Genomic DNA, 16,817 nt, shown 5'->3' with positions numbered 1-16,817 from the left:
ACAACCTCTGCTTCTTCTCTGCTTTTGATAGGAATTAGCATTTTCACTTGACTGTGCTATTGCAAGGGTCACTGAGCCCCCAAAGAGTAACTTCCAGAAGCAAATACTTCAGAAGACTTTATGTACGAGGTGAGACACAAAAATAACCACACTGGGCTTGGGGCTTTCCTGGTAAACCGTCTGGAGGTCGTCTGGACGTGAATCGTAGAACTATATCCCCTCCTACACACCCTCTCAAACCGCTGACCGGCTAGATATATCCTGTGAATCGCCCAGTCAGTATCTGCACAACAATCGCTGCATTAGTTGCCGCTTTAATGTCGGGTAAAAAAAGCAAAGAGTGAGACAAGACAACGCTCCCGCGCACAATGCTTTTTCCGTAAAGCAGTTTTTGACTGAAAGAAAACATTCCTGTCCTCAATCATCCTCCCTATTCACCTGATTTAGCTCCCTGTGATTTTTACTTGTTCACGAAAATCAAAAGTGACCCGAAGGAAACACAATTTTCTTCAATGGATGAAGTGAAGATAGAAACGGCAAGCCTGTTGAAGAGCCTCAAGCAAGAAGACTTCCAGCACTGTTTAAATCAATGGAAGATACATATGGAGCGGCGTAGAGATCGGGAGGGGGAGTATATAGAAGGTGACAATGTTTAGAATGCTGTAATTCATCAATAAATATTTGTTTTTTACCAATCAGGTTATTTTTGTGTCTCACCTCGTATGTAGAAAATGTGTTTTCAGTCTGGTTTCTTTAAGCCTCTTCCAACCTGATTACCCTGATTCAATATGAAAGGTGATGACGTCTGATTATAGTGCGGTGTTGTTAGCGACCATCACACAAGTTTTTTGATTTCTTCCACAGTATGATTTTCAGTGCTTTAATCACACAGACACTTGAGCAAAGAACTAATCATGAGAGACACACTAAGAGATGTTTAGCGTCAATTATAAACACTCCTGATTTGCCACTGCTACACAGCCACTGACAAATGTATAGCATGTGACAGTTGCTCGAAGATCAGGTTCATGTTCAAGATGTGAATTTGCCAGTTAAAGACAATAAAGATTAGACCATTACTGAATCTGAAAAATTAAGTAGTAGTATTTTACAATGGAATTGCATTCACAATAGACTATTCACTAAACAAAACAAAGACAACAGTGTTTTAAAGTTCTGCATCTCCTCTAGTGTTGATTTATAATAGTACAGAAGAACCTGAGGGGCATTGCTTTTAGTAAAATTCAGGTTCAGACATTAACGGCATAAAGTACAATGTAATGAACCCTCATAGACTAATGTCTATAAATGTATTACTGTTATATGGCTGGATGTCTGCTGGTTTTTTAGTCTCACGGCAATAGTTTCACTAGTGAGTATGATACACAAAAATCAAATGGTTTTACATTTATACAGTGTTGGGAGTACAGTGATCCCTCGCTATATCGCGCTTCGCCTTTCGCGGCTTCACTCCATCGCGGATTTTATATGTAAGCATATTTAAATATATATCGCGGATTTTTTGCTGGTTCGCTGATTTCTGAGGACAATGGGTCTTTTAATTTCTGGTACATGCTTCCTCAGTTGGTTTGCCCAGTTGATTTCATACAAGGGACGCTATTGGCAGATGGCTGAGAAGCTAGATTGCTTACTTTTCTCTCTCTCTTGCGCTGACTATCTGTGATCCTGACGTATGGGGATTGAGCAGGGGGGCTGTTCGCACACCTAGACGATACGGACGCTCGTCTAAAAATGCTGAAAGATTATCTTCACGTTGCTATCTTTTGTGCAGCTGCTTCGTGAAGCGACATGCTGCACAGTGCTTCGCATACTTAAAAGCTCGAAGGCACGTATTGATTTTTGACTGAAAAACAAACTCTGTCTCTCTCTCTCTCTCTTTCCCTGCTCCTGACGGAGGGGGTGTGAGCTGCCGCCTTCAACAGCTTTGTGCCGTGGTGCTTCGCATACTTAAAAGCCAAACAGCCCTATTGATTTGTTTGCTAGAGATTGTTTTCTCTATCTATGTGACATTCTGTGCTCCTGACACGCACTCCTTTGAAGAGGAAGATATGTTTGCATTCTTTTAATTGTGAGACAGAACTGTCATCTCTGTCTTGTCATGGAGCACAGTTTAAACTTTTGAAAAAGAGACAAATGTTTGTTTGCAGTGCTTGAATAACGTTCCTGTCTCTCTATAACCTCCTGTGTTTCTGCGCAAATCTGTGACCCAAGCATGACAATATAAAAATAACTATGTAAACATATGGTTTCTACTTCGCGGATTTTCTTATTTCGCGGGTGGCTCTGGAACGCAACCCCCGCGATGGAGGAGGGATTACTGTAATTAAACAACAAATGAGAAATCTAATACTTATGGAGATTAGTCAGAATACGCACTGCCAGTTACTTCAGACAAATGGTGTAAATTTATCAGTATGGGGATACTAGATGTCAGCCTGCTTTATTTTGTGACATCACTGGAACAGTCCGGTATTAAATGAAGTGAATGACCACAAAAACATAAGCAGATTTTCCATTTATAATTGATTATGATACTAATTTATTGCACTTTAAATTTTGCACAGGTCGACTGCCAGGATAACGTTGCTTTATTTGACTGAAAATGTTCATTGATTGAAGCACAATGATTAAAAGTACATGGTTTGCAAGTGTGAAAATCTGGCCTTATTTAACAGATACCTTGTGCTCACATTCTGTTTTATCAACGACGGCATTGGTGCTGCCATGAAGCAAACATGCCCAGGTGCCATGAAGCATGATATTACTGCTTCCCTCTTAAGTCAACATAAATTACACGCATAATAAAAGACAAGGTGAAATCGGCACAGGAGAAACAGTAAATACCAAATGGCTGTTAAAGAACATGGCAGTTTTTACTAGGAAACATTTGATGATTATGAGTTTACATTTGCCCCCTTGTTTTGATTTTGAACAGCTCCTAAAATGCCACCTTCAGAGAATGTGCTAGCAACATTTGCTTGTTTAATGTTAATAGCTGCTGAGATATTGCTTGGGTTGTTTTACCAATCAAAATTAGTAAACAAGGCTCCTTTCTTTTTTAAGTACTCTCACTGCACAAAAGACATAACTGAAATTAAAATATAGCATATAATGAAAACTTGCAACAAGAATAATCAGTGTTTATTTTATTTTGAAATGTATCCAATCACACAATTTCACAAAGAATACTTTCAGTGGAGCAGAGCCCCATCCTGCTCCCCTTATATTCCGCACCATACACATCCACTAGCAGTGCCAATCTAACCAAACCAGCATGAGTGCCAGTTTATATATGTGTCTCTCTCCCTTCTCTCTCCCTGTGGCCCTATCCCTGTCCTGTGCCACCCTTTTCTCCTGGGCAGCCCTCTGCCCAACAGACAATCCATTAGACTATGCTTAAGTTTCGATGTTGAAATAGAAGATCAAAGAATTGTTTTGCTCCAAAACAAACAAGCCTGGCAGTGGACATTCACTACTGAGCTATACGCCTTTGAAGAAACTTGTAAGTGAAAGCACTTTTAGCATAAAGTGAATGTTTAAGTGTAAAAAGAACACAGCATATAGAAGATTTAAATCTGGTTCCTTTTTTTGGCGTACTTACCTCCACTTACAGATAGTTCTGCTAACTTATGAGGAAGTTCAGATGTCCCCACTCCTGCAGGAGAGCCCAGGATGTCTGGTAAAGCATTCCTGCGGCCAGTTCTCCCAGATGCTGCAAAGTCCGTGACAACGGGCTCTACATCAGTCATCTCTGGCTTCTTTCTTCATAGCAATATCTGAATGAAAGAAAGAGAGAAAGAAAGAAAAACTTAAAATAGCAGGCAATGACAATGTCATCATACATTATGAAACACTTTGAATAACACTAACATAAGTAGGTAAGAGAACTGTCTCATAAAGGCTTACTCCTCCACATCCTCCCATTTGTTCCTTTAGCAGACGGTGGTTTTCAGAATCAATGCCTTGAGTATATGCTAGGAAACTGGAAGTTGAAACTGTATTTGAAGAATAAAGTACAACAACCAATCCGTCACAAGTAAAATTAACAGGGCCATCTGTTGGACTCATCAAGCAAAACATAAAAGTAGTAAAATATGCAGAATAAGTCTTATAATGGTGCAAATCATTAACCAGAGGCACGGGTCAGCCTTACGTGTGAACAATTAAAGGATAAGTTCAGAAGTGAAGCGGACAGTCAATCTCCTTTTAAAGTGTCTGAATCTCATAACAGCAGTTTGCTTTTTGTATTTTTCCTTCTTAAAATGACGTGGATACATTGCTTTGCAATATGTGTGTAATCTCAGGCCATAGATCAATATTTTTAACTTGAAAAACAGATGTCTTCGGTAAGTTTTAAGGCCTTTCATCACATTGGTACTCCAATATCCTTCACCTCAATTGTAAAATGCAAGAGTAGGCTTGTTATTTTTGAAAATATATAAGATTTGCTTCATTTTAGAAACAACTTTATGTGGCAAACTAATAATATAACACGACTGTGAAGAAGTAACTTTGACTTGAAAAATACCAAACTTGTCCTTTAAGGCATGATAGGTGAATGACCAACTCAGTAAGGTCCAGCAAATTTGATTACAAATTAGTATACAGGCAGGACCAGTGAAAAATCTGCAAGTATGGCTGAGCAGGGTTTGTTAAAGAGAAACTAAATTCTGAAGTTATTTTATTTTTGTGCATGGTAAGATAATAATAAAATTATCTTACTTCCTATAACTCATAATACTAACATGCTGAAGCCATGCAATTGGATGATACTGGATGGTATGACTCTAGGGGGTGTCTTGCAGCCCCAAACCCTTGCCACAACATCACAGGCACAGTTCCAGTTGTCAATAAATGACTTTATTTTCACAAATACATTATACAGGTTTATTACCTCCAATAAATCGACTCTTTCTTCCTCTATTCTTCCCAGGTGAGCTTTGCTTGACTTCTCTCCTGACTGGCTCACTGAGGGAAGGTGAAGCACTGCTTTTTAACTTGGACCCAGGAGAACTTCAGGTAGAACAAGACTGCAACCTGGAAGCATTTCTGGGTCAGGCAGAGCTTCTCCCTGACAGGGGAGCCTGCCCCCAGCAGCTCCCGCCAGCGGTACCCGAGGACCCCAACAGGGCTGTCCACCAGAACTTCAACTCCCATGCAGCCTTGTGGGTGTCCAAATGGAAGCCAAAACAGAGCGATGCTGCCACTTAGTGTACTGGGGGAACACATGGCCCTGGGAGGCAATCTCCCTCTCTCCTTCCACAATGATGACCTCCTGATCAGGAAAGGTAGAAACCATCCATACCAGCCCAACACCAAGCAACTCTGGTCTACAACACTGCTTAGTTGAAAACAGAGTGATTAGAATTGATATTTCACATGTCCTGAATTCAAATCATTACCTGATAACTGTGTAGGTGGAGTTTGTACATCTTCCTCTTGTCCTTGAAGGTGCTAAATATTTGCAGTGTTTTTTATTTCATTGCTCCTTCTTTACATTGATATTCATACAGCTAGTTTTAGGGAAAGATGCAAACTCTGGTGATTGGATCCAGTTGCAGACTCAACGTAATGAAAAGAAATGAAATGCTGTTGAAGTAAAAAGGAACTGATGTGTCTAAAAAGACAAGAAGGGTATGTAATTCGATATTCACTTTGCGCTTGTAACTGCAAGCTGAACCCTTTCTGATACACAACTCTATGCCCATGTTGGCTCTGTAAGTGAATCCAATCACCAGAGGTTGTATCTTTCCTTAAAACTAGCTGCATGAATAGCTATAGTCACTGATCCACTTTTTTTTTCCCCACAAGGGGAAGCAAGAGTGTATACATCTGATAAGCCCCAATTATGGCAAAACGTGTTGTGTACTATTTGTATTATTATATATATATATATATATAGTAACAAGGTGCTAAATAGGCACCCGAACCAACACAGACTGACAATGGAGGCATGTGAAAAATAAACAAAAAGAATTATTTTCTTCGTCTGTGGGTTACGCCTTCCTCGTACCCACAGACACAACACAGTCCCAGAAGCACACAAAACAAAATGCAAAGCACCAACAACACATCAAATCATCCTTCGCCACCACTCCTGCCGGCAAGCGTTGTCCTCCTCCTCCCAACTCTGGCTCCCGGAATGGTGTCTGCTGGCTTCTTTTATAGCCCACCCGGAAGTGCTTCAGGTGATAATTGACCTAATTAAGGCTGTACTTCCGGGTGTGGCTGCGTTACAGCCCACACGGGCTCAGGAAGTCTTGCAGCTTCCCCTGGCGGTAGCCACGGAACCCAACTGGGATGAGCTCCGGTGTTCCACAGTTGTGGCCCCAGTGTAACCCAGGGGGGCTGCCACCAAGTGTTCCCGGGGGACGTAGTGTGCATCCCATGGCTGCTCCCCTAGATCCAGTGTCAAAGGGATGTCCCGGCCTTCCGCCACAATATATATTGTAAGCTGGAGCGCTGATCGCACCCTCCGAGGACACAGACGCCCCTGGGAAAACCCCTGAAACAGCTGACAGTCTACCTTCACATTGCTCCTTACCCTTCTTACTTGCGCTATAACGCGCGATAAACCTCTCACGCGGTACTCCGCTTACTTAAAAGTATTGTGAAGCGCCTCTCAACTTTGGAATTGGTTGTTTTGTTTCTCTCTCTCTCTCTCTCAGACATTCTCTGCTCCTGGCGGAACTGTCATCTCTGACTTGTCATGGAGCACGTTTAAACTTTTGAAAAGAGACAAATGTTTGTTTGCAGTGCTTTGAATAATGTTCCTTTTTTTTCTACAACCTCCTGTGTCTCTGTGCAAATCTGTGACCCAAGCGTGACAATATTATATATATATATATATATATATATATATATATATATATATATACATACAGTGGAACCTCGGTTTTTGCGAGTAACTTGGTTTACGAGTGTTTTGCAAGACGAGCAAAAATTTTTAATTAATTTTGACTTGATAAATGAGCGAGGTCTTGCAGTACGAGTATTATGTATACTCTTTGTCTGCTGAGTGTCATGTGATCACAACCGAGCTGATGGTTCTTCTCTCTCTTGCTGTGGGATTGTGGGCAATCGTTTCCTATTCTCCGTCTGAGTCGGCGTGCCTCACTCATAGTAAACATCCGTACGAGCGTATACTGTTTACTACAGCATTAGCATTGCGACTGTGTGTGCGCGCGCGCTTGTGTGTGTATGTGTGTGTGCTCGTGCGTGCGTGTGTGCTGTGATGTGCGAGTCCCCGTCTTGCACACTAAGACACAAAGCTGAGTTTCAGTACTTTAGCAACACCAGCTTTATTCAGCTTGAAACAGACACAGCAGTCAGGCAGGACCCTGCACATTTATAATGTTCCTTGTTCCTTGTATCACCCATCGACGGCAGGCACTTATAGCATGTCCGCAATCTTTTCGGATTCTCTTTTACGGCGAACTGCTACAGCGCTGGGAGACTGCGATTGCTTTGGGACACTCTTCCGCGTGCCGTCTCATTGAGTGGAATCCCACAAGAGTTTAGAAACTCACTCACTCTAGCCATGATTCTTTTCAAAGGTAAAGTGCAGATTAATTTGTTTTATGTATTTTTACTTTATATTTTGTATTAATCATTTTTATAGGAATAGTTTTGGGTTGTGGAACAAATCATCTGAGTTTCCATTATTTCTTATGGGGAAATTCACTTTGATATACGAATGCTTTGGACTACGAGCACGTTTCCGGAACGAATTATGCTCGCAAACCGAGGTTCCACTGTATATATATATATATATATGCATGCAGTTATAATATATCTATAGTTCTTGTGTCTATCAATAAATTGTATTATTATGTTTCTTAAAACGATTGTGCTTCAGTTGCCTTTATAAGTCTAACGGCCTGAGACAACCTCCTACAACAGAGAAATGTAAAGTAAATAAAGTAGGAGCCTTACCGAATTAATTACCAGCACTGCGCAAACAAAGATGGATAATTAATTAACCAAGTGACATTTCTTCCCATTCATAAAATAAACCTTAAGATTAATCTCTTATTGAAAGCAGCTACATGTTTTCATCAGCAACACATTACAATGGAACATTGAGGAAAAGGCAATTTGATTCCCTCCAATTGTTACCAATCAGAAATTCATGTAGGCCATTCTTCACCGGCTTAGACATGAAAAAAGGAAAGACACAATCACCTCTATAAAGCTTCATATAGTCATGCAATATTTTGCAGCAAAATCTCCAAAGGGCATCTAACTAAAAATTAACAAATCAACAGTGACCTTTAAATATTATATTACATTACCCCCATTCTCTATTTTGAATTCTATAAAACTGTATGTGGCATACTCAGGTAGTGCAGTTCTTAAGCAGTGGACCTAGAGCTATGAATGAAGAGTACATGATAGTTTTAACATTTATCAAATTCCCACTCCTATTATTCACGTTGAAATTGTAATTTACTCCTTTGTATGGTCAATAACGTTTGAAGAAATGTACAAAGATATATGGATAGGGGGGGGTGTCTTGGGAGAAGAGAGAGAGAGAGAGATGGACTTGAAAAGTGTTAGGGTTAGTGAATTGCTTGTGTAGTTGAGTGCACAAGACGCTCAACCGTGAAATTAAAAACTGACCTGTTTTGTAGTATACCCAGAGGGGCACCCAGCATTTATTTTCTATCACGTCTATCTGTTGTTTTATGTTTCTCCCTGTGTTATTCCCTATCCTGACAATTGTTTATGCAAACATATGACATTGTGCTCTGCAGTAAGCTACAGAGGTGTCCACATTTACTACATGAATTGTTGTGGGTGGCCAGGTTATAGATAGATAGATAGATAGATAGATAGATAGATAGATAGATAGATAGATAGATAGATAGATAGATAGATAGATAGATAGATAGATAGATAGATAGATAGATAGATAGATAGATAGATCTTTATTGTCATTGTCACTTTTACAAAGGAACAATGAAATTGAAGGTGCAGTCGACTCAGTGTGAGGAATAAGAGTTAAAAAGACAAAAAGACAAGAAGAGAGAAAATAATAAACCGAATAGTAATAAAAGTACTTTACAAAATATACAAATTGCACTTGTTGACTTAAGGTCTATATTGCACATTGGTAGAATGATACAGAGCAGTTTTATTCTGAGTTCAGGGCCATGACTGCTTTTGGATAAAAGCTGTTTTTAAGGCGGTTTGTCCTGTTTTCATTGCTCTGTATCTCTTGGCCGATGGCAAAAGCTGGAAGAAGCAATGACCGGGATGTGATAAATCCTGTGAAATGTCTATTGCTTTTTTGCGGCATCGGGAGGTGTAGATTTGTTCCAGAGTGGGGAGGGTACAACCAATTGTTCTCTCCGCTATCCTGACGACACTGTGGAGCACTTTCTTTTCTGAGGAAGTGCAGCTGCCGTACCACACACACAGTCCGTACGTGAGCACACTCTCGATGGAACAGTGATAAAAAGCAAGGAGCAGATTTTTTGGGAGATGGTTCTTTCTGAGAATTCTCAGAAAATACAGTCTCTGCTGCGCCTTCTTCAGCAGCTGCTTGGTGTTGGCGCTCCAGGTCAGGTCATCCTCCAGCTCAATACCCAGAAACCTGAACACTGGGACCCTCTCCACACAGGCCCAGCCAATGATGAGTGGCTGGATGTCAGTTTTGTTTTTTCTAAAGTCAATAACAAGCTCCTTCGTTTTTTTGGTGTTGAGGAGCAGGTTATTGACTGTGCACCACTCTGACAGCCGCTCCACCTCGTCCCTGTATGCCAGCTCACCCTCCTTGCCCGAGATGAGTCCGACCACCATCCTTAGTCACAAGGTGACTTAGAAAAAGAATGGGAATGATTTAGAACTTTAGATGGACAAAGTTATGCTCTTGTCACTCCTAGCTTCAATGTTTAAGTCCACCTCCTAAAAACCTTCAAGTTATCCTCTAACATGGAATAAACAAGAAGTGAGTTCACTTTGCTACATGAACAACAGAGTGAAAAGTGGAACTTCTTCCATGGTTGTCCACTTCCAGAAACGAAAAGGATTCCTACAGCATTCCTAAAACCCTGTGTTAGGGATATTACTTGCTATTATTAAGCAAATCGAGAGTGCTCCGATGTCAAGAGTAACTGGAAATATTTTGGTTTCTTACTTCTATTTGCAACAGTGAGGAGGCAAACTGATAAAGTGGATGAATATAACAGCAGGATATTGGACCGTTCATCCTGAACCAAGTACCTCCCATGAGAATGCTCCAATTCCAAGCCACATTCAATACTTTTTCTACTGAAATCTCTCTGGGTATCTTAAAAGATTACTTTTACTAGGAAAACAAGAGTTGGTATTGTCTTTGCAGGCAGACCGTAAGAACTGCCAGACTTTGAGCATTTTATTTATAATTCTGAGAGAATATTTTCTAAGTACAAGTAAATTGTGTGTGTAAATGAGAGTGTACTGTGCTGCTAAGAGGGGCTTTATAACCCCATAGCCCGGTAACAAGATCAATGGGTATGGAAAATGTCTGACTGTACTGCATGTACAATTATGTTCTTGCCTTAAGAGAAAATGTCTCTGGGTAAATGGAATCCAGAATTTTCATTGTGATTGTTTTTCAGTGTTTTATAAACAGCAAGCCGAAATTATCATAAATACTGAATGTGGAAATCTCTATGTATCACCTTCAAAGTTAAGTCTCTGCGCAATGTAAATCTGCATAAAGTAAATTAGTTTGAGTCTGCAAAACACAAAGCCTTCTGCCCCCTAGCTCTGCTGTACTCACTTGAGTTGGTATATGCTGATAAGGGGATGATCAGCTGGACTCAGACCTATGCATTTGCGTTTGTAAATATAATAAATATTTGCCTCAGTAATCCATATCCTGTCAAAAAAATAACCCTAAACCTCTTTGCTATACTGTGATGACAAGTGAGTTACAGGAGTTTGCATGTGTGGCTGCTGGAAGCACATTTTATCTGGATCAGGCAGAATCGAATAGTGAGCTGCAGTATCAATATAGGAATGCTCTAAAGCAACACATTCATTACCCAACACCCAAACTAAGGACAAAAGAGAAAACTATTTTGTCAGCAAATGAAAGACTGAGAACTACCATTCACACAGCAGTAAATGTTTTATTCTTTTGTTCATCACACTAGTGTACTGTATATACTGTATTGTAATACTTTCAGTACCCTGAGCTGTCAGTTTACAACCTCCTTTGGCCATTGCATTGTGTGTTTGTGCATAAATGGTCACATGAACTGTAAATGTCTGCAAATGTAGCAAGAAGACTGTGCTATTTGTGGGTTGCTGTGATTGATAAATAGCAGGATATGCTTCAGTGCATAGTAACAGCAATCTGAATTTTAAACTGTTTCCTATCATTTGTGCATGTTTTAAGAATCTGTGTGGCATTTCTTTGCTCTAAATGCCTACAAAACACCCCTGGAAATTTTCATGTTTTATCATTATAAAACATGCAATCACAGTGAATTTCATTTGGCTTTTTTGACACCGATCAACAGAAAATGACTTTTTAATGTCAAACTGAAAACAGATCTCTGCAAAGTGGTCTAAATTAAATATAAAACACAACAATCCTAATCGCATACGCTTTCAGCTCTTTAATATGACACACCTAAATTATCAGTGGTGCAACCATCTTCTTTTAGTCACAGAATTAATTCAACTGAGAACAATAGTCTGTAGTATTGATGCACTGTTGTGATGTAAGATTTTGCATATAACTTGATAAATATTTTGTATGTCTTTATTTGTAATTTAGGCAAAGCAATGTAATTTAGTGTTACTTTGGTGAGAGACATTCGTGTTTGCCCCCCCCTTTACAACTGAGTTTCTTTGAATTTTACGACAGGATTTGGGGGTGTGCTTTAAACCAGTTTGGCGAGTGTTTCTCTGCTAAAGTCTTTCAACCCCTGCAAGGAAGCCAGGTTACTTTAACATATGGTCTTGGGGGGTGGCAGGTTTTAAGATGTTGTATTCCCCCATTGGCCTGAAGTATGGCTGTTTGGAATTGGCTTGGATCAGAGGCCTTTAAGTACTATGATGCCCTATTGGCTGTAGGGGTTGGACAGAGAATCTATAAATCTGCTTGTTCAACCACATTCTCTCTCACTTACTAACATCTGAAAGAAGCATCTCTTACTAACCTCTGATGATGAAGACAACACAATTGAGACCACAGCTTAGCAGCCATATTGGAACAGGCATATGGCCTGTTCTGAAGAAAGCTGAGCACCAATGATACCTTAACTAGAGATATTTTAAATAACTACAAGTCTGTGTGCCGCCTGAAACTACACATCACCATTTAATCAGGTTGTATGGTTGCCAGTATTTTATGTGTAATCTAACTCCTGCTTGTCATTTTACTATACCTAATTGCCTGAGGTTATAGATATAGAAGGGAAGGTGGGGATAAGTTATATACTATAATACCTTATAAACAGTGGTAAGTCTGTGAGATTAGGCATTTTGACAAAGGCTTTATCTGAAAGGTCCCATTTGTGGTGAGTTATGGCCTAACCTACACAAAGAAGACAAAAGACCATGCAAGCAACTCAGTGATAAAGTGCTTAAAAAAAACAAGTCAGGTTAGATACAAGAAAATATCAAGTCACAGAATATCCTTTGGAGTCCAGTTAAATCAATCATTAAGACATGGATGACACAGCCGATCAGACTAAAAGGCACGTTTGCTGCAAGCCAAGCACTGCACTTTATCAAAAACACACCATCCCCACCATCAAGCATGCTGGTGGCAGTATCATGCAAGGGGGATGCTTCACTGTAGCAGGCCCTGGAAGGACTGCAAAGGTTGAGGGTAAAGTCATTGCAGCAAAATACTGAGAAATCCTGGAGGAAAACGTGAGAAACCTGCACCCTGGGAAAAGATCTGTTTTCCATCAAGACAAGAACCCCACAGGACTAGCTTAAAAACAATGATACTAATGCCCTGGAGTGGCCAAATCAGATTCTAGATCTCAATCCAATTAAGAATCTGTGGCTGGCTTGAAAAAGGCCCCCATGCAACTTGGCAGACCTATGGCAGTTTTGCAAAGAAGAATGGGGGAAAATTGCAAGGGTCTTGAGCATGGGAGAGGTGCTATACAAATAAAATGTATTATTATTATTAATGACTACATGTAGAAAGTTGATAGAGACCCAGGAACACAACCATGGCTCCCAAACATGCATATACCAAATGCTTGACCCTAGGGTGTGAGAATACTTCTGAGAGCAATTATTTTGTGTTTTAAATTTTTAATAAATTTAGACCACTTTGCACAGATCTGTTTTCACTTTGGCATTAAAAGAGTCTTCCTGTTCATCAGTGTCAAACATTCTAAATTAAATCCACTGTGCGTCAAAGTTGTATAAAAATAAAATGTGAATTTTTCCAAGGATGTGAATACTTTCTATAAGCACTGTGATGTGTAAGTCCCTACTGATAACTGGACAGTCCTTCGCCAGAACAACATTATGATTATTTTATACATGCCACCTCTGTTTTTAGAGTGTGATTCTGGAAATATTGCTGTACCAGTAACGGCGTACTGCACGATATCGTGCAGTGAATACATTTGACGTATAGTTTCCATCCTCTTTCTCTGTACGTTTAGATAGATAGATAGATAGATAGAGTTTAGCATTCGTTTGCTCAGAGCTTGATGTGCTTGCCGCTTCCTGAGCGGCTCTTCTTTTCTCCACCCTTGTGAATCGCTTCTTCTCTTCTTCCGTCAGCATCGTTTCACGTTAAAACTGATTAAGTCAGTGTTTGTGTTGCAATTATGTAGTACGTTTTTCTTAATTTTTCACTTAAGCTGGCACTTAAGTCTTCAATCTGCCTCAAGAATGATTTAAGATATGAAGAGGTACGGCTAGTGACAGTGAAAGTGGTAGGAATGAGAACGGCGCCCATATGCATGCGCCGCAAGGCCGCCCTGCTGTCCGCTGCTGAGAGTTGATTCTACAATAAAATAAAATAAAAAGAGGAATAACCTTGGAGGTCAATCGTCACCCCGAAAGCAGACACTAGACGTCACGTAGTATATGTGTAACAAATTTCAGGTCAATATGCCAAACGGTTTGCGAGCTACAGGTGATTTAAAATCCTGGACAGACAAACCAACAGCCACGGTAGCGTATTATATATAAAGATGAGTCATTTCTGAGAGATTTAGTAATGCCTGGGTTGAAAAAAAAAATCTTATAATACGTCCATAACAAACACCTCCCCCAACCTAAGAAATAGATCTGTTTCTGTGTGCATATTGAAAACGTATTCCCCACATATAGTATATAAAAGTAGTAATTTACTAGCCTGAAAATGTTTTATGGCTTTATAGTGCAAGAGAAACGGGAGATTCCACTATACTATTCACAGTGTCAAAATATGACTCACATAATGGAACTCTGCTTGGTAAGACTGCTTCTAAAATACTGAAAAACAAATTTCAAATACAGACTCTACTCCCACATAGGTATTTATTCAAGTAACACAATGTAAAGTTTTAAATACTATTTGAAATATTCCTTTAAACGTAGCACAGCGGCGTAGTGTGTAGTTCTGCTGTCTCACTGATCTATCTATCCATCCATCCATTATCCAACCTGCTATATCCTATCTACAGGGTCACGGGGGTCTGCTGGAGCCAATCCCAGCCAACACAGGGCGCAAGGCAGGAAACAAACCCCGGGCAGGGCGCCAGCCCACCACAGCTCACTGATCTAGCATCCAGGATTCAAATTTTACCCACAATCCAGTTGTTATCTGTTTAGAGTTTGCTCATTCTCTCCACGTCTCCATCAGCTTTCCTCCCACATCTGCAGTGATGTTATGATTAGTTTGATAGGTGACTCCATATTAGCCCTGTGTGAGTGGGCCCTGCAGAGGACTTGCACCCTGGCTAGCGCTGTTTCCTGTCTTGTGCTCAGTGCTAACTGACCTTGAATTGGATTAAATGGATTTGAGAATGTTATGATTATTCTTTTAAAGCAGTACCTATCAACACTCAGTCCTCAGGGACCCCCATGGGTCCAGGTTTTTGTCCCAACCCATTTCTTCATTTAACTGGACTCCTTACCCCTAATTAAGCAAGCTGTTACTTTGTTGTTTCTGTCTTTCACAACCACCTGGAAGGACTGGTTATGTTACATGTATATTTACTGAATTATGCAGGAATATATATGTGCTAGACTGATAAGAATTATTTTTTCCTTTAAAATATTTTTTTTTTTACATTTCTTAATGTTCTGGTTATTTATTCAATTATTTACTAATTTACACGCAAATGGGTAACACTGGAGTAGCTGGTCCTTTCAGAGACACTTGTGCTGGTTTATTGCCCTGCTTTTCATTAATTGTTAGTGTTTGGATACAATTAAAGTCAATTCCACAGAAACAGTGAATTCAATAAAAAAAATTAAAAATACAAAAATACTATGTCTTAATTTTCTATAAGTGTAAATCACAAACTACTTCACTTTTTTAAATGGAAAATAAAAGGAAAAATGGGTGAGTTAATTAAATAATAAGATCAATTAAAGGTAACAATGACTGATGGATTGAGAAACTGGTTGGAACAAAACCTGCAGCCAAGGGGGGCCATGAGGACTAAACATTGAGAACCGCTGGTTTAAAGCATTTATTCGTTAACAAGGACTGCAATACAAAAGGTCTGCCACTAGATGTCAGCCAAGACAAAGCTACCTTTCTCTCCCTTCAAATGGTGTTTCTTTTCTGTGCCAATGCACATTTTTATTTCGCTCATTACTTCTTCTGGAACTAAGAAAATGCCTGAATAAGTCAGAGTCTGAGATTGTGTATTACATTTTAAGGTTATTTATTTTGCATTGCAAGAAAAAAACATTTAAACCTACAGCAACACTGATGCAAAGTTCCCCAATATGCTGCAGGCTGCATATACAGTATATTACTGCTTCTTTAAAGCACTTAATAAAACACAGTACAATGAGCAAATTTAGAAATTTATCAAATGACTTAAATACATTATTTTAACTCTTTTATGGAAAATGAAAGGGGTACGCAAAACAAAAAAGCAAACATTCTAAATGTGTAGCTTGAGCTTGTCATTTTAGCACAATGCACATTGAGTTTTGATTATGCTACAAAGGAACGAGATGAGCATGTGACTGTTATTTTCTTACCAACCACACACATTAACAGGTGAGATTCCACCTTGAAATCAATACTGCCAAGCTCCTTTATGGTCTTGAGTAGCACGCAACCTGACAGACTTGATGCATTTCACCTTCTTTCTAGAAAAAAACATTCAACCTTCTAGTCAGGGTCACTAAGAAATGGTCTTTACACCAAAGTCTGAAGTTGTGAGAAAGAAACACGCACAGTACACACACACACCAAAGGTATCCCAGCTTTATAGTGAATGTGGGGCACGAACACAGATGCCAATTCTGAACAATGTGTTCACCATAACCCTCGTCTGGTTACGCTCAATGTGAATTTTTCAGGACGGTTATCTCCAGGTACTCTGAAAAGTAGGTTTATGAACAGCAGAGAAATAAGAAAGATGATCGTTTTTCTGGATGTGTACAAAATTTACCTGTGCAAGGCTGGCCAAATGTGTTAAAGAGTCAGCAAGTTCTGTGCTATTTCTCTTTCCATTTAATCAGAAATATATAGAGGATATTATGTCATCAGTCCTATTCTCTTTCAGGAATTGAGCTTCACACTAGTGTTTGCTCCCTTGAAAACAACAACATATTTACAGTGGACTATGATCATTTGAAGAACATAGTATTAA

At 39.6% G+C, this 16,817-nt stretch overlaps 1 protein-coding gene across 3 annotated transcripts in view; it reads right to left on the bottom strand.

Moving 5' to 3' along the window:
* pkib (protein kinase (cAMP-dependent, catalytic) inhibitor beta) overlaps positions 1-16,817 on the bottom strand; it is a 145,377-nt gene that overhangs the window by 4,901 nt on the left and 123,659 nt on the right. For 2 of the 3 annotated variants that reach the window (XM_051924531.1, XM_051924532.1), the window contains exon 3: positions 3,633-3,797. In XM_051924531.1, the coding sequence (XP_051780491.1) occupies positions 3,633-3,770 (138 nt within the window). In that variant the 5' untranslated portion in view covers positions 3,771-3,797. Of the gene's footprint in view, positions 1-3,622; positions 3,798-16,817 lie in introns of all 3 variants that reach the window. The other variant, XM_028797232.2, reaches the window with a different exon arrangement.

The sequence above is a fragment of the Erpetoichthys calabaricus genome, chromosome 3 (assembly GCF_900747795.2).
Source record: "Erpetoichthys calabaricus chromosome 3, fErpCal1.3, whole genome shotgun sequence".
In the NCBI taxonomy this organism is placed as follows: domain Eukaryota; kingdom Metazoa; phylum Chordata; class Cladistia; order Polypteriformes; family Polypteridae; genus Erpetoichthys; species Erpetoichthys calabaricus.
This window is presented reverse-complemented; position numbering and strand designations above follow the sequence as displayed.